Below are 18,607 nucleotides of genomic sequence, written 5' to 3' on the forward strand. Positions count from 1 at the left end.
ATTCCAGTTGCTTCTACACCTATGCCTAAACTGGAGGGTTTTGGGAGTTTTGATGATAGTTTACCTATGGAAATGCCCAAGGATGTGTATGAAAGAGTTTTGCCAAATACAGGGAGTGGGGAGGTCTCCATGGATTTCATAACAGACATAGTACAGCAGATTGGTCATTCCATTGGGGAGAACATTGCCTCCTGTTTGGAGTCAAAGGCAATTGTTGGACATGTTGCGGACAATGTTATGGGGAATGCATGCAGCTCTAGGGGTATGGATGTGTCAGGCCTGAACCTGGTATTGCCACTTTAATGTTTAGCCAATGTGTGTTTGGTTTTATTTTTGTCTTGCCTTCACCTACTCAACATGGCATCTTATTGGCTGGTTTGCGTAGCTTGCTTACGAGGGAGGATGTTTCAGTTAGAATCGTCCCAGTGAACAAGCACCAAACCAGCGGTAAGTTGTTGGTTGCAAAGCACTGTATGTCAACAGTGATTTTTTTCTTACAAATGATGATTTAAATGTACAATTTATATCAATTTGTTTGTAAATGTTATTCGAACATCACACATAAGATGCAGCGGTTTTTGGTGAATATTTGTTGTGCATTTTGTTGTAGAGAATTCCAGCTAATACTAGCTAGCAACTTACTGTGTCTGGTGGGGGGGGTTGTATATTTTGTACAGTGCGTGTGTGCAGAGTTGGATGGTGAGCTGTGCATTGCATGAAGTGCAATTTTGTGCTGTTCCTATCAGAATAAAGCTCCATGACTGGTGTTACAAGTTGGAGTTCGTGTCGATGATTGATTGTACACAACGCAAGAAGAGTACTGTTACACACGCACAGGTAGAACAATGAGCCAGACGGTTCACCAGATGTAGAAATCGCAAGCATTCATTTGGCATTTCCACTCACCACCAAATACTGTATGTTGATGAGAGGAAGCTCAGTGTCCTGCAGTGGGAGAAGATGGAGCAAGATGGATTTTGGCTGACATTCTGCAAATTTTCACATTGATGAAACATTGGATTTCAATTCAGTTCTCTGTTCCCAAAACTAAAATCTCTTACGAACAGATGTACACAAAGTTTTGTAGACTGCCCTTTGCCAAAGTTACATTTTTTTTATTGTTTAGAAGGAGTGCAAGGACGAATTGAGTTATTGCACATGCACACTTCACAGTAGGAGTTCCCTAGAGGAATATGTAAATATTTGGCTAAAATGCTTGCTCGCTAGCCTAAATTCCTTTCATGGGCAACGATGCACCAGGCTTGTTAGTTAACATTAGCCTACTACGTCTAGCTACATATTGAACTTCCATCCCCTCAGGCCAGGGGGACAATGTATGAATTTATGGTTGGATCAGAATCGCTGTTATAATCATTGTTGTGTATGGAAAATTAAGTAAAATCACAAGTCCAAATCTCTATTTCCCTCCATTGCTAATTTAAGAAAGGGACAATTTTAGCTAGCTAGCCACCGGAGGATAACGGTAAAAAGAGATTAAGTCAAATCCAACTGGCTTCCTTTGACATTTTATTTTTGTGTGCCAGAGCCATTCACAGTTGAGCTCACTCAGTTTAGCTCAATGCTGATTGGTTATCATTTTATTTAATTTATTTAATCATGGGAGGCCAAATGCTTTCTGGCTTCCCTTGCATTCAGTGCTACGGGTGGCAACAATGTCATAATCTTTTTGTCAAGACAGCATCAGATAGCAGGGCTACACATACTAAGAAAGATGGCCTTTGTTTCACTCGCTCTGATGCTTTCTCCAGTGAGATACATTCAGCCTCTTGCAAATTGAAGGAAAAGTATGAAAAACAGAGAGACAAGGATTAATCATTTTATGTTTATTGCTGGGGAAGCCTGGCTTCCCTTTGCATCCATGAATTCACACCGATGGTAGAATCTAAACTGTGGGCTAAGTTACCGTGACTTTGATTTTAATTTATCAATTGAACTACCTAGGTATGTGTACTGTACATGCAATGTGAAAAGTGTATGCATGGCTTCAAAACATCATAATAGCCTAGATCATTTTATTTAACTAGGCAAGTCAGTTAAGAACAAATACTTACTTTACAATGATGGCCTACTCCAGCCAAACCCTCCCCTAACCCGGATGATGCTGAGCCAAATGTGCACCACCCTATGGGACTCCCAATCACGCTATACAGCCTGGGATCAAACCAGGGTTTGTATTGACACCTCTAGCGCTGAGATGCAGTGCCTTAGACTGCTTCGCCACTCGGGAGAAAACGCTCTTACCCTGAAGAATCAAAATCGATTTCCTGACACTATGAACATTCTAAAAATAAAAATGTAATTGTAAAATAAAGCATTAAAAAAATACTTGGGTGACATTTTCTGTCCAAAAACAGCCCTCACAATGACCAAAGTTTCCCCTAAATAGCCCTCACGCTATAGCCTTGTGGAACCAGCCTGATTGCTGCGTTCAACATTCTATTTCACTTTCACGTAGCAGAATACTGACTGCAGCGATCAGGCTGGTTCCACCAGGCTACTCACAATTTGTAAAGTTTGGAATGTTGCAGCTTGGGCAATTGCAGACATTGAGCTCAGTGCTGACATAATATTTTGCCCTTTATATTCTAACCACACCTGTCACCAATGAATTGAAGTATATTTTAAAATATTCCCAAAACTCTAACAGCATTATTTTCAAAAACAAAAAGTCCTTTTACTTAGTTTGCTGTTCAATTCTAGGTTTTGGAGTGTAGATCTGTCAGGTACTTAATGAGTCTGCCCAGAGAACACCTACCTCAGTTGCCTTTATACTGTCAGGCTATGTGGTGTCTGTCACAAACTCAGCCCCAGGCCCAACCAGTAAACCCTGGATATCTGATGCTTTCAATAGTCTATTGAGAGGCTTTGAAGCCACCGGTCGGTCATATTGGCACTCACCAGTAGGAGCAGTGCTCCATAGGAATGAATGGAATTCTACAGTACTTCAATTAAAGGTACATTATGCAGAAATCTCTCTGCCATTTCCTGGTTGCTAAAATTCGAACAGTTTGCCTAATATAAGTTTGTGACAAAACAAGCAAGTATAGTGTAGAGAGTCATTGTACCATCGAAACAGCTGTGAAATATGTTTTCAATAACCAAAAATATTGTATTTTCAGCTGTTTGAAGCTGGTGAACAAAACCAAAAGTAAAAGATACAAAAACGAAAGTTAAGCATGGGAAGAATAGAAATTGTGCACATAGCATAGATCTAAGCTTCTTAGAATTGATTTCAATGATAATGACAGATCTATAACTCAAATTTCTGTCTGAATTTGGTGGGGTCAGCCAAAAAGTGACCTATTGCAGCTTTAAATGTTTCAGGACGAAATTACAAGTATTTAAGTATTTTTTTGTTGTACTGGGGATAGTAACATTAGTAATATAATAAATATATACTTTTTGAAAAATGTTTTTATATATTGATTTTTTATATGTATGTTTACTGCACATAATATAATTGTAAAGTATGCATTTAGGTGTCTGTAATAGAATACATGTGGCAAAAACAAATGTAGACATTAATAAATGCATTTCTATAGCTTCCAAAATATTTGTTAGTAACTGTGGGGGAGTGCCAAGATGGAGGCATGGTGGCTTCAACACAACGCCCCCTACCAGTATTCTAGTGTATATATAATATATTGGCACAACCCCATGCTTGACAATTCTCTTTGCATTTATACATGTTGCAAAATCAGTGCAGTGGTTAGTTTACCAAACCATAGTGTGTATTGCAGTGACTCATTCACAGTCATAGACTGCTTTCAATGTAAAGAAACAAATATCTTTGCATTGGTTGATCTGTACCTTTAATTTTTGGGTCAGTGTTTTAACACTGAACAACATTTTCTGACAATTTCATGTTGAATATAAATATGTTACAAAGAAAAGCATATTGCATCTACATTACAAAAATAATGTCAGAAGTGGGATTCGAACCCACGCCTCCAGGGGAGACTGCGACCTGAACGCAGCGCCTTAGACCGCTCGGCCATCCTGACGTACAGAAAGTACTTCAAATTACCAGTACATGAATGTGATAATCCATTGTATGTTATTTTATCATGAGTCTTTTGAACAATACTAAAATTATAATATATTGGAAAAATGAAGAAGAACGTTATCCACGCGTTACGCCACCATTGCATAAAGCCACGCCAAACGTTTGCTATTCATTATGTTTTATAAAGAAAGGCCTTCATAATTGCGAACCTTGCGTTTGTTTGCGTTCATTTAGATATCCGGTAAATAGCCTACTTTTTATAGCTATCTATATCTCTTTAGAATAAATGTTTATTACTATAGCTTGCTTGCTGTCTATAAAGAGTAGCAGTAGCTAGCTAAGTCTGTTAGGCTATAGTTTTGGGAACTTTTAACCCTTTACTGGACATTGGTTTTGGAAGTTTATTACCTTGTAATGTGAGAAAATGGCAGACAGACAGATACAGTAAGTACACAAGCATACGGACACTACATGTTGTCTACAACAACCGTTATTGTATTGGACAGCTTGACTGAGAGAAAGTCTACATTCTCACAATCAGCTCCTCACACACTTCTTTGGGGGACCCTATTGCTTAAACAAATAATAACAAGAATACATAGTTAACGCGTAATCGGCTCCACACTGTCAGTGTGTGATTTGTGTTGGTCCAGTAGAGGGTGCTGTCAGACCAGTTATTCTGAAAAACTGTATTTCAGTGACTTTAAAACAGAGCAAAATCCATTTTTTTCTAGCAAATTAATAAAATCATAAAATATAGTCTCTATCTGCCTGCTGTGTTTCAGTACATTCCAGGGATGGCCATTTTGTATAGTTTTCCAGCTGAAAATTGGCAGATGGTAAGATATAGAAAAGCCAGTGGCACATGAAACATTTTCTGGTAAATTAAACACAACAACAACATAATCAAACAGTGCTTTACTGTAGGTTATGAATATTAATTTGGCATACTACCAGGGTCAAAAGTATATATTGGCCGAGGTATATTGGTCATATACCACACCCCCTCGTGCCTTATTGCTTAATTCTATATTTTTCTACTGTATCTTAGCCCATGCCACTCTGACATCGCTCGTCCATATATGGATATATTCTTAATTCCATTCATTACTTAGAATTCTGTGTTTTGGGTATATGTTGTGAAATTGTTAGATGTTACTGCGCTGCCGGAGCTAGAAGCAGAAGCATTTCGCTACACCCGCAATAACATCTGCTAAACGTGTATGTGACCAATACAATTTGATTTGATTTGATTTGAAAGGTGTCACAAGCTAAAATATTAAACTATTTTCATTAGGGTGCAAGACATGCAGGTAACATTTTTTTTAATATAATCATAATTGTTTTACAGAACATTCAGAGAAAAAATACCCTCAAATATATATATATATATAGTATGCAATCCTCTTCATTCCATTAACAAACATTGACAATAAGTTTTCTCCTAATTTCTTGTCTCTTGTAAATAATGTAGCATATCATTTCAAATAACCACGCAATTGAATGTATTTAGACAAACAACTGAAGAAGCTACGTAACTTGCAGAAAGTCAATATGTTTTGTAACATAATAATCATTCCATACTTTCAACAAACACAATGCAAAACCATAAAACATGTTTTAAGCATTGAATAGTTGCAAATGCTTTATAGGTCTACAATCCTTGTTCATTGGTCTGCTACTGTTTAGTACTGTATGTTACAATTAGAGGGACTTAGAGACAGAATTAGAGGGATTTAGAGACAAAATTACAGGGACTTAGAGACACAATTAGAGGGACTTAGAGACATTACAATCCATTCTGATGCAAGATTGATTATCATTGTTTCACCTCTAAAAGCATGAATGATTCATTGCTGCATGTCACCCGACACCTGTTCTCTCCGCTTTGATTATATCCAGGTGGTTGAGGTTGGGTTTCTTCACACAGTGACAAGAGCACACTGGTATCTTACTTAATGTGATTCTGTCCTGGTTCACAGACATTCACCCCAGTCAAAAACTCTAGGCCTATATAACTTCAATGGAAGCCTTTCCTTTCCCTAAGTGCGAACGCTTGCATCCCTTCCTCAGTCTACCTGATGGTAAGCTGTTTACTGGTAATTTTCGTACTTTATGTCATAAGCTGCGGGTCCCTCCATGGTGAATCCAAGGTAAAAGGAGACCTCCTCCGTGCTGCATCCACTCCGGACTCCACCAAGGTATATTGGACGCACTGAGATTTTCAGATTGCCCCCGTAGTAAACATAAATGTCACCGTTTTCAGTTTTCCCTTTGACCCGTAGTAACAAGTTTTGTATCTCAGGATCCCTCCATATTGTTCCACTTTGCCAAAGTTGATGCGGGTTTGGGGGTCTATCTTTCGATGAGGTGTTCTTGTGTGAGGTTTTGAGTCCCTCTTTGTACAGGAACTGATCAAGCCTGCCTTTGTGAATTATTCTCCTCAGTCCTCTTGATTTCCCAAGGTAGAAATGTGCGATGCAACTCTTCGCCGGAAACATGAGGGAGAAGCGACAATGGAAAGATTTTTTCGATGAAGTGCCATACATGCCAATGTTTTTGAATGTTGTGGTGCTCTCAAGCAGGTTGTCCTTTCTTGGCCACATCAGCAACATTGAGAGGTAGTACAGCTCTGTGCAGTTTGAATGGGTTCCCTCTTCTTGCAGTGCCTCATTGAGAAGGGAGACCAGCTCGTCGTACCTCTTCAGCAATGTTGAGCTTGGCTTAATGCAGTGAAGAACAATGTTTGCAAGGATGAAATTAATCCGGTCAGCCATGAGTTTCCGTGTAGAATTCTGAACAATGAACTGCCATTTCTTCAGAATTAATTCAATTTGATTCCCATTCTTCTCATTCAGATACTGGAGAAGACCAGCAAATGAATCTGCTCGCTTTTGCTCCAAATAGTTTCGCTGCTCCTCTATCTCCTGCCGGAGACTCGGTTTTGGTTAACTGGCTCTTTCAGAGGACCTCTCTTCTCCCGAGGAACAGAAGATGTGAATGTACTTCTTGAAGTGCTCTGATACTTTTCGTTTGTTTCTGTCCTCTGCTGTCTCCTTCTCAATTGACCTTGGCTTCACGTATGTGAAGTAGTTCTCAAAAAAACTGAACATCTCCTTCAGCCGTGGCTTCAAAAAGACAGTGTAACAGATTGGTTGTTATTTCCCCCAGTTGAAGCTTGTGCTTTCCGGTGAGGACTTTGAGGCAATTACTTGCAATCATTTGGTGTAGAAACCAAACTGCCTGATAGGTGCCGTGCTCTTCAATGTTGAAGAGGATCAGAAGCGTGGAGTATGGGTTCATTTTGTCCTCAAGTGTTTCTTTTCCCCACAGAGCATTCCTAATCCCCACAAACTCGTCACAGAGGGACAGGGCCATGTAGGAGCCGTTCACATATGTATTTAGCAAAGCTAAGAGTGAAAATAGCTGTCTTTCTTTTCTGGAGGTGTCAAGGTCTTTCAGGGTGTTGCGCACCAGATTCTCTATGTACTTCTCACTGAAATTGTTTGTCATGATCATGAAGGCGTAGAACGTTTCAGGTTTTTCATGGTGACCTTTGAGCTCTTTCAGTTTCATCTCAAAGAAGCTCTGCTCTTTGGTGGAGAGTTTGTTGATAATGAAGACGTTGTCAAGTCGGCTGTTTCTAGAGTTCACTGCAGGAATCTGTAATCTCTCACAGTTCAGTATGATGACCATCAGAGTCTCAGGTTTTTTCTTCTCGTTGGCTGCACTTAGTATGCATCTCTGTAGGTCTTCAACGTCCTCCCAGTTGTCCACCAAGAGTAGAACAGGAGAATAACTCAACTGCTTCTCTTTGCCACAGGTCAGCAGGTGTGTGACTTGGACTGCGATCTCGCTGTTCTGTACTGTGGTGTTTTTCAGAATGGCACATCTGAATTTACATCTCAAGTTCCACAACACATGCATGGCCAGTGTTGTTCCACCACAGCCTGGATGATGGAAGAGGTGTATTATTACGCATGGCGATGTGTACCCCTCTGTAGGTGTGATCAGGTTGTGAAGAGCCTCATACTTGTCACGTTTGATGAATGGCAGACAACATGGCCTCTCGGATAAGTAGAAGTTCCACCAAGTCACTTGTCCGCCTTTGTAAAAGTCCTTCTCCGTGTTGGTCTTGAATTCCTCAAAAGTGTCCTTGGTTTCGATTTCAATGTTCTCACATTCATTTTCACTCAGTATATCAAGTATGGTCATCAGCTCTTAATCTTTTTGTGTCAGGAGGACTGAACTGGAGCCGTGTCTGGGGTTCTTTGATTTTCCTGATGGTGCAGTCGATTTCATTCAGGCTCAATTCGTAGATACATTTACTGGTGATATCCACTTTGCAGCGAGTGTTTATCATGTCTCTCCATTGACTGAATACATTTTAATCTTTGCATATGCAGAGCATATTATCCTCACCCTCAAGAGTGCGATAGATCGCACAAAAGGCCTCAAGTATAGGGCTTGAGATGTCAGTGACTCCTGAGTAAAGCATGAACACCACAAGTAATGTCTTTCGACAAAACATCTGGATTGCAGAGAAAACCATGTCGCTGATTTCTCCAGCACATTTCTTCAGCCATTCACTGGTAGTGAAAGGTCTGTCTGCTTCACTGACCTCATTTGCTCAACCATTACAAAAGACCCAGCTTGTCTGCTTAAACAAGTTCAGCTTTCCGATAACAGTGGAGACACTATTGTACATTCGAGGGTAGTGAAGATTAGCTATGCGATCTGTTCTGTAGAAACTGCATGTCCCGTTCATGTCAGATTCTGGGCACTCGAGCACTACAAACAACTTAATCTCTTAAAAAAAAAAAAAAAATGTTCAAGTTGACTGGGGTGACACTTGTTTGTGACAACTGTAACTTGCAATGAGTTTAAGTGTGTCTCTCCCATGAGTTATCAATTGTTTTAGCCTCTGCCCTTGGTAGTTTTGGTTGGGCTGCTGACAGTTGCTCTCCTCTTTTGACTTGCGTGCTGATCACCAATATTTGACTTCCTGTGTCAAACCTCTCATCTTCTCCTGAAGACTGTTGGGATTATTGTCTGCAAGAATGTTGATGCTCTTTGGGCCTTGTCGAATAAATAGACATTCAGTTTTGTATTCTTCTCCATTTTGTTCAGATATTATTGAGGTATAGAAAAGCTTCTCTTGAGTCTGAATAACTTGGGACAACATCAACTTCTATCACCCACTTGTCTGAAGTCGCGCCATCTAGATGTTGAACCTGAAAGAATTTTGGAGGCCTGATGCATGCTCTTGCGATGTTTGTTTCTTCTCCAAAGTGTTCCTTGAGACGCAAGTCAAACTTGTCTGTATACATATTGAATGATGGCAGGTTTTGCCCAATCACCTGTCCATGCATGTGTCCGGGCCCGCCTGTCACCCCAAAGTGAATGGTCCCATTGGTGCGAGAGTTCATGCAGCCTGCGGAAAAAACGAAACACTTCGTTGCTAAACTTTTCCAGGATATCTTTCTCACTGGCTTCCTCTGTGCTTGCAGGATCTTGTACTCATGTACCGGGTCAATGAGATTGCTTGGACCGGATTCAGGGGGGAGGGTATCATTTTGTATGTATGTGAACGATAGATCGTTTTTGTCAAAGGGACGTGGGGGACATATTCTCTTCTCCAGATTCGGAGCAGTTTCTCTCAAGTGGTCAAATGATGAGATGGAAGTCTCACTTTGTCTTGTATTGTCCTCCATATTTCCATACGCTGGAATGGATTCTGACTCTCCCATTGGCAGTTGAATGGGGGATGCAACATCTGAATCGGAATGTCTCAATTCTTCCACTGATGTCCATGAAGAGCTTAGACTTGGAGCCACCGACTCCGATTTCACACTGTCAGAATCCAGAGTTTCCTCATGTGACCCCATTCTAGCTTCTGGTATGGCTCTAAATCTAAATCTCTCCTGTCTTCTGAAGGGGTCACTCTCAGGGGATCTCATGCTTCTCCCTACACTCTCCAAGTAGTTTCTCAGTATCTCTACATTTTTTATGATTTGAATCGCAGGCCCAAACTTAACACCTAAATCAGTCAAGTCCTGTTTCTCAATGCAAACCAGGCTAGCTCCTGACACATTCTGTTCATAAAGTTTTGTTACAACCTCAGGGAGTTTGAGGCTACTAGTTAGCCACTCTTTCACATGCTCCTTAGTCCAGTCTTCGATTCTCTGTGGTAATTCTCTGAGGTCGCTGACTCTGTTCATGCCATGATGTTCTGTAAGCTGAGAACCCAAGAAATAAAAACGATCATCAACATAGGCAGTTGTATTTCTTTTTAAACCAATTAACAGTTACTGTACCTGCACATATAGTTCATATTTTTTATTTGCCAAATCACCAATGCCTATTGTTTATTATTGTTGAAACTAAAGAACAGTCCACTGAATATACATTTACAATGACTACATACAGTTTCATATTAAAACCTGCAAACATACCATTGTTGCATGCACTCCACCAACGGACAGTTGTGTTGTGTCTGATGTCATCATCCTACAATAGGTGGAAATACATTAGGTGGAAATACATTAGGTGGAAATACATTCATTTGAAATTAAACAAATTAGATATTTTGGATCACCTCAAATGTGTTTTTTTTTATACATGTATGGTATTGTGTATTTTCATTTTGTTGATTTTTTTAGGGTAATGACTTCGAACATGACACACTTTAGATAAAATTAAAATCATAAATGACCTTGAAGATGGACCCATTGACTGGTCACTCTTCATTGACAGATAGCTGGGTGTAGGTGAGTCTGGTCCCTCCCTGCAAAAAAAATAATTGAGGTGTGTTTTTAATCAATCCTATGCTGATGATGTACAGTCGCTTTTACCAATCTGCAAGATGTCTATTAGAAATCACATATTCAAAGTGTCTCCAAGTAGGAGTGCTGATCTAGGATCAAGTCCCCCTTGTCCAATCATTATGATCTAATAGATAATAGGCAGAATCTACCACACACCCAAACCAATTTAGTGAAGATGCTGGAGTGAAAATGCTAAACTGGAGAAACAGGAAAAAGTTGCTGCACATTTCCAGTCAGATGCAAATGTATTTATTTAATTGTGGCTGAGCTTTTGGTCAGTCAACCGTCATCAGACCATATGCAAAATAATATTCACAACTGATGCTAATCAGTACTGATGCTAATCAAAACTGATGCTAATCAAAACTGATAATAACCATTACTGATGCTAATCAAAACTGATGCTAATCAGTACTGATGCTAATCAAAACTGATGCTAATCAAAACTGATAATAATCATTACTGATGCTAATCAAAACTGATGCTAATCAAAACTGATACTAATCAGTACTCCTACTCTGAGACTGTGAAAACGGGCCCAGACCTTTTGTCTTTTATGCCGTGACCTCGTGGAAGTCAATTGCCTGAAATATTGACACATTGCAACATCCTCATTGTGAAAATCATAAATGACCTGTGATTGGGAATAAACTCTCTCCTGTAGTTTATCGGTGGATCCATTGAGCGGTCACTCCTCATTGACACACAGCTGGATGTAGGTGACTCTGCACCCTCCCTGTGAAAAATACAGTCAGTACTCTAACCCTATAACATAGCTTGTACAGACAGTTGGAAATCAAGACCCATATTCACCCATATGCAGTGTTCACACTGCACGAGTCTCCTTATCCATGGGTTTATGGAGATTTTAGCCTGGGGCTATGCAAGTGTTCACACTTGCACATTCTAGCACCAACCTTAGCCCAGGGCTAGCTGGCCTTGCTCCAGAGCAGGGTTAGGTCCAACTTTGTAGGACTAGCCCCAGAAACCCGGTGCCAAAATAGCCAGTGTGAAACAGGGGTCAAGAAAAATGCATCGAATATTTCACTGTTCCGGAGCAAGGCCAGCTAGCCCTGGGCTGTCACGTCCTGACTTTAGTAAGATGTCTTTTTCTATAGTAGAGTAGGTCAGGGCGTGACGGGGGGTGTTTTTGGGTTGTTCTATGTTTTCTATTTCTATGTTTAAGTTCTAGTTTGTCTATTTATATGTTGGGATTGTTTGGGTTGATGTCTAATTGGAGGCAGCTGATCCTCGTTGCCTCTGATTAGAGATCATATTTAAGTAGGGGTTTTTCTTCCTGGGTTTTGTGGGTAGTTGTTTTCTGTTTAGTGTATGTCACCTGATGGATCTGTTGTCGGTCTTTTTGTTGTTTTGTTCGTGTATTCATTAAAAAGGAAATATGAGCACTTCACACGCCGCGCCTTGGTCCCCTTTATACGACCCGTGTTACAGAACTACCCACCATGATTGGATCAAGCAGCGTGCCCGGGTAGAAATGGACACCTGGTCACATCAGGAGTGGATTGAGAGGAGAGACTGGACTTGGGGCCAGGTAATCAAGCGATATCGGAACCTACCTGGGAAGAACGAGAGGCAGCCCCCCAAAAAATTTTTTGGGGGGCACACGGGTAGTTTGGCTGGGCCAGGACTGGGACCTGAGCCAATTCCCCATGCTTTTTGTGGTGAGCATGTGCCTGCCTCTCGCACTCTCTCTCCAGTGCGCCTCCATAGCACAGTACGTCCTGTGCCTGCTCCTCGCACTCTCTCTCCAGCGCGCCTCCAGAATCCAGTACGTCCTGTGCCTGTTCTTCGCACTTGGTCCTCAGTGCGTCTCCCCAGTCCGGTGAGACCGGTTCCTGCTCCTCGTACAAAGCCTCCAGTGATAATCTATGGTCCGACGCCTGTAGAGATAATCCATGGCACTAAGCCTCTAGTGATGATCCATGGCCCGGAGCCTGTAGGGATATTCCATGGCACGAAGCCTGAAGAGGTAATCCATGGCCCGGAAGCTGAAGAAGTAATCCTTGGCAAAAAGCCTGGAGGGATTATAAATGGTCCGGAGCCTGTAGGGATAAACCATGGCACGAAGCCTGTAGGAATAATCCATGGCCCGGCACTTGGAGAGATAATCCATGGTAAGAAGCCTCCAGTGATGATCCTTGGCGCGGAACCTGTAGAGATGATCCATGGCATGGAGCCAGCAGCAACGGTCACTAGTCCGGAACCTATTATGACGCCTCCCAGTCCGGAGCCTCCAGTAAGATGTCATTTTCTATAGTAGAGTAGGTCAGGGTGTGACAGGGGGTGTTTTTGGGATGTTCTATGTTTTCTATTTCTATGTTTAAGCTCTAGTTTGTCTATTTCTATGTTGGGATTGTTTGGGTTGATCTCTAATTGGAGGCAGCTGATCCTCGTTGCCTCTGATTAGAGATCATATTTAAGTAGGGATTTTTCTTCCTGGGTTTTGTGGGTAGTTGTTTTCTGTTTAGTGTATGTCACTTGACGTAACTGTTGTCAGTCGTTTTGTTGTTTTGTTAAAGTGTATTCATTAACCTTTCTGGGCTAGGGGGCAGTATTTTCACGGCCGGATAAAAAATGTACCCGATTTAAACTGGTTACTACTCTTGCCCAGAAACGAGAATATGCATATTATTAGTAGATTTGGTTAGAAAACACTAATGTTTCTAAAACTGTTTGAATGGTGTCTGTGAGTATAACAGAACTCATATGGCAGGCAAAAACCTGAGAAGATTCCAAGCAGGAAGTGCCCTGTCTGCGATTTTGTAGTTCTGCTTTTGCTTGTCTATCGAAACTACAGTATCCCTGGGGTTTTGTTGTACTTTCTAAGGCTTCCATTGGCTCTCTAAAGCCGCCAGAAAGTGGATTGGGGCGTCACCTGTCTCTGGGCAAAGTATAGGACCACAGTTTGTCAGTGGACTGCCTGAGGACAAAGGGAATGGAAATGCGCGTTCACGAGACCTCGCCATTTTTTCTTTCCCTCTTTGAATGAATACAACATTGTCCGGTTGGAATATTATCGCTATTTTACGAGAAAAATAGCATAAAAATTGATTTTAAACAGCGTTTGACATGCTTCCAAGTACGGTAATGGAACATTTTGAAATTGTTTGTGTTGATATGTGCTCGCACGTTACCCTTTGGATAGTAACCTGAACGCACAAAGAAAACTGAGATATTTGCACATAACTATGGATTATTTGGAACAAAAACAAAATTTGTTGTGGAAGTAGCAGTCCTGGGAGTGCATTCTGACGAAGAACAGCAAAGGTAATCAAATTTTTCTAATAATTATTCTGAGTTTAGTGAGCCCGACGTTGGCGGGTGTCTGAATAGCTAGCCTTGATGGCCGAGCTATGTACTCAGAATATTACAAAATGTGCTTTCGCCGAAAAGCTATTTTAAAATCTGACACCGCGATTGCATAAAGGAGTTCTGTATCTATAATTCTTAAAATAATTGACAAAAAACAAATACTTTCATCAGTGAGAGAACATTGGTTGCTGTGGCAAACAAAAAACGGTTGCTATGCAGGCAGGCTAACGTCTGCTCCCAGCTGTCGCCAGGATATTTTAGCCCAGTGTCATGCCCTGACCTAGAGAGACGGTTTATTTCTCTATTTTGTTTAGGTCAGGGTGTGGGGTGGGCATTCTATGTCATTTTATTTCTATGTTTTGGCCAGGTATGGTTTCCAATCCGAGGCAGCTGTCTATCGTTGTCTCTGATTGGGAACCATACTTATGCAGCCTTTTCCCACCTGTGTTTGGTGGGTAGTTGTTTTCTGTTTTGTGTTTTACCTGACAGAACTGTGCGCTTTCGTTTCCATTGTTTAATATTTTGTTTAAGTGTTCTGATTTTAATAAATAATCATGAACACGTGCCACGCAGCATCTTGGTCCCCTCTCTACGACAGCCATAACAGAACTACCCACCACCAAAGGACCAAGCAGCGTGGTCAGGAGGACTGGACCTGGGAGGAAATCCTGGATGGGGCAGGACCCTGGACAAGGCCTGGGGAGTATCAGAACGGCGATACTATGAGGAACAAGCACGGCAACAACGGAAACCAGGGAGGCATCCCAAAAACATTTTTTGGGGGGGCACACGGGTAGATTGGCAAAGTCGGGGTTGAGACCTGAGCCAACTCCCCATGCTTACCGTGGGGAGCGAGTGACCGAGCAAGCACCGTGTTACGCGGGGATGCGCACTGTGTCGCCAGTGCGCAGCTACAGCCCGGTGTGCTCGGTGCAAGCTTCCCACAGTTGCCGTGCTAGAGTTGGCAGTGAGCCAGGAAGAATTGTGCCGGCTCAGCGTTACGGGTCTCCAGTGCGTCTCTTCGGCCCAGGTTATCCTGCGCCAGCTCTACGCACGGTACCCCCCGTTCACCAGCACAAGCCAGTTCATCCTGTGCCAGCGCTCCACCCTTGCTGGGCTAAAGTAAACATCCAGCCAGGACGGGGTGTGCCAGCCCTAAGCTCCAGACCTCCAGTGCGCCTCCACGGCTCAGTATACCCTGTGCTTGCTCTGTGCACCCAGTCTCCTGTGCGTCTCCCCAGTCCGGGGAGACCTGTTCCAGCTCCTCGTAGGAAGCCTCCTGTGATAATTCTTGGTCCGGAGCCTCAAGGGATAATCCATGGCAAGAAGCCTGTAGAGATGATCCATGGCCCGGAGCCTGTAGGGATGATCCATGGCACGAAGCCTGTAGGGATAATCCATGGCAAGAAGCCTGTAGGGATGATCCATGGCCCGGAGCCTGTAGAGATGATCCATGGCACGAAGCCTCCAGTGATAATCCATGGCCCGGAGCCTCCAGTGATAATCCATGGCCCGGAGCCTCCAGTGATGATCCATGACGCGGAACCTGTAGTGATGATCCATGGCATGGAGCCTGCAGCGATGGTTCCCAGCCCGGAACCTACAGCGACGCTCTCCAGTCCGGAGCATTCAGCTACGCTCTCCAGTCCGGAGCATTCAGCTACGCTCTCCAGTCCGGAGCATTCAGCTACGCTCTCCAGTACAGAGCCTCCAGCAACGCCCTACAGCACGGAGCCTCCAGCGACGGTCTGCAGCCCGGAGCCTCCAGCGACGGTCTGCAGCTCGGAGCCTCTATTTTGTTTAGGTCAGGGTGTGGGGTGGGCATTCTATGTCATTTTATTTCTATGTTTTGGCCAGGTATGGTTTCCAATCAGAGGCAGCTGTCTATCGTTGTCTCTGATTGGGAACCATACTTAGGCAGCCTTTTCCCACCTGTGTTTGGTGGGTAGTTGTTTTCTGTTTTGTGTTTTACCTGACAGAACTGTGCGCTTTCATTTTCATTGTTTATTATTTTGTTTAAGTGTTCTAATTTGAATAAATAATCATGAACACGTGCCACGCTGCATCTTGGTCCCCTCTCTACGACAGCCGTTACACCCAGGATTAACAAATGTTAGTGTGAACACAGGATAAGCTAGCCCAGGGTCAGTCTTAGCCCAGGGCTAAGAACATTGCAGTGCAAAAAGGCCTAAAGTGTCTCAGAGTAGTAGTGTTGATCTAGGATCAGTTCCCCTCTGTCCATATAATATTATCATCTAAAAGGCAAAGCTGATCCTGTAGCAGCACTCCTACTCTGAGACTGTGAATTCAGGCCCAAACCTTTTGTCTCTTGTGCCATGTCCTCGGTGTAAGTTGATTGGCTGACCCATTGAGTGATCACTCTTCATTGACAGACAGCTAGGTGACTCTGTTTACCAGGGCAGAGAAGACTTGACCCTGCAACGTCCTCATTATACTCCTGTGGGGCAGAGGGACTACTATGTAGCCAGTGGCGGACATGTTCATTCTTCCCACTCTCTGCACCCTCAGGCGATACAGTGTTGTCACTCATCCTGTCTCGACACCAGCATTCAGGTCCCTGACAAAGAAAACGAAGCAAGAGGGGTGAGAGCAAAGATCCGAAAAACTGCTCTTTAGCAGTAACTTCTTTATTGAGGAAAAATGTATTTACTATGACTGTGATATGTGGTTGTCTCTCCTAGCTGTCTTAATAAGATGAATGCACTAACTAACTAAGTCGCTCTACATAAGAGCATCTGCTAAATGACTAAAATGTAAAATGTTCTTTAGCCATGTATCAAAATCTCCCGCTAACTTCATCCCCTTTCTGAAACTCTCAGCATCGAAACAAGCGGAAGCAATGTACCGGATTTCTTGTCCAAATCATAGAGAAACAGGTATAGTAAACACACATTCCCATATGACCACAACAAACGAATACCTCTCCTCTGTATATAAACCACGTGGGATACTCTTGTAGAAAATGTATTGTTTCCCAAACGTGGTAGTTATGTTGTTTGTAGAAAAGGTGTATCATATTGTGTCACCTTCAATAGGCAGACTGTGCCATTCCCATGCAGTAGAAAGCTACAGTTGAAACAATAGCCAAAGTGGATGAAGGTTATCTGGTTACTCTCTCCTATGGTCCAGGGATACAAGATCAGACACCTCCCCTCGATGACTCAGCAGTGGTTGCACATGCAGTAAATTTCATTTGACAGTCATACTAACCCGGAACTTCAGCTTCTCATATGAACTTGTGATTTGAACAGTGTTATGGTTATTTGACAACGGCTTACTTCCCAAACATTACTATGAAAAGAAAACAAACCTATTCATTGCCTATCTCTTCATCAAACATGGAGTAGACTGAATGAAAGCTTGTATTTCTGTATTCCAGAGACACATAATATACCAGGGAGTGTACTGTAACTGTGTACTGTAACTGTACTGTAGACTTGGTACGTCAAATAAGATTTTCCCTCAGGAGCCATTTGATTTCAGTATGCTATTGAGTATACTTGGAACTTCACCCACGGATTATGTCTGATTTATACATTCAGAATCTCAGTTATTGCATGAGAAATAAGCAGTATGATTATTATTATTATAAATAGCTAAATGTAATTAGGCTGCATTCATTTGTAATAATTAGACGAATTACAGCAATATTTTTTGCTTAGAAAACGTTTGTGAAAGACAATAACGGAATATATCCAAGACTTTAAACAGAACCTTACCACTCAGAGTCCTAACTTTACTCATATCTGCACAGTTTGAAAGGTGTGCTCTTAGATCCTGTGCAGCCACAGAAATATCAGTAACAGTTTCCCCGCAGTATTCTTGACAATGAAACACTAACTCGTCACGTATTCCGGGGGGCATCTAGGTGCCGAATTTAACCCCATAAGCTACTAATACAGAAGAAATATGGTCTATTTAGTAGCTCACAGCTAGTAGATCCTTAGCCTGCGTCTGAGGAGGTGTGGAGGATGATATCCGGTCATACTTTAGACCTACCCATGATCCCCATATAAGGAAACCAAAGGGCAGAGTTAGGGTGTATGGGAGGTACCTTTGGATATATATTTCAGACACTTGTGTCTTGGATTAAAATACGTTAGAAAGTAGAATGCAAAACCTATTGACTCCGGTAAGATAAAATAAGAAAGAAAAAAAAGTTTGAGGTGCTTCTTCTATGCAGGGTCGTTTGTGTTTTCTACCCATCTTCAACTCTCGGCTCGACTGTCTTGTTTTTTTATGAAGGCAAAGATTCTGGGAATTGAGCCAGTGGACCAGTTTTGTGCTGGCTCAATGCCAGTGTTTCTGTCCTGACCTGCCATCTCCATTATATTATCTTTGTGGCTGTCGTCTATACTTGAACACCACCGGTAGTCTTCAACAACCACAATGTATATAT

General features: G+C 42.1%; 1 protein-coding gene and 1 non-coding gene across 4 annotated transcripts; both read right to left on the reverse strand.

Annotated features, from left to right (window-relative positions):
- Positions 1-3,942: 3,942 nt before the first annotated feature.
- On the reverse strand, positions 3,943-4,025 carry trnal-cag (transfer RNA leucine (anticodon CAG)). Its single transcript has one exon. It is a non-coding gene; the product is annotated as a tRNA-Leu (tRNA).
- Positions 4,026-5,429: 1,404 nt separating this feature from the next.
- Positions 5,430-18,590, reverse strand: LOC106610438 (sterile alpha motif domain-containing protein 9). 3 transcript variants are annotated; one of them, XM_082978536.1, is made up of 5 exons: positions 16,507-18,590; positions 11,489-11,590; positions 10,743-10,814; positions 10,483-10,537; positions 5,430-10,266 (listed from the first exon to the last, which is right to left on the reverse strand). In XM_082978536.1, the coding sequence occupies exons 1-5, from the start codon at positions 16,572-16,574 to the stop codon at positions 9,154-9,156; spliced, it is 1,410 nt and encodes a 469-aa protein (XP_082834662.1). In that variant the 5' UTR covers positions 16,575-18,590; the 3' UTR covers positions 5,430-9,153. The 3 variants fall into 2 exon arrangements, with proteins under 3 accessions (XP_082834662.1, XP_082834664.1, XP_082834663.1); XM_082978537.1 differs by lacking the exon at positions 16,507-18,590 and having other exon boundaries at positions 11,489-11,661.
- Between the last annotated feature and the right edge of the window lie 17 nt (positions 18,591-18,607).

This window comes from Salmo salar, chromosome 08 (assembly GCF_965601325.2).
Source record: "Salmo salar chromosome 08, fSalSal1, whole genome shotgun sequence".
NCBI classification, from domain to species: Eukaryota; Metazoa; Chordata; class Actinopteri; order Salmoniformes; family Salmonidae; genus Salmo; species Salmo salar.

Bases quoted from the DNA above. Each gene is read 5' to 3' on its own strand.
- LOC106610438 (XM_082978536.1), bottom strand. From the start codon at position 16,574: ATGAAGAGTGATCACTCAATGGGTCAGCCAATCAACTTACACCGAGGA. The intron at 10,815-11,488 runs GTCATTTATGAT...TTTTTTTTGCAG, and splicing joins GAGTTTATTCCCAATCACAG to GGAGGGACCAGACTCACCTA. The intron at 10,267-10,482 runs GTATGTTTGCAG...TTGGGTTCTCAG, and splicing joins GTGGAGTGCATGCAACAATG to CTTACAGAACATCATGGCAT.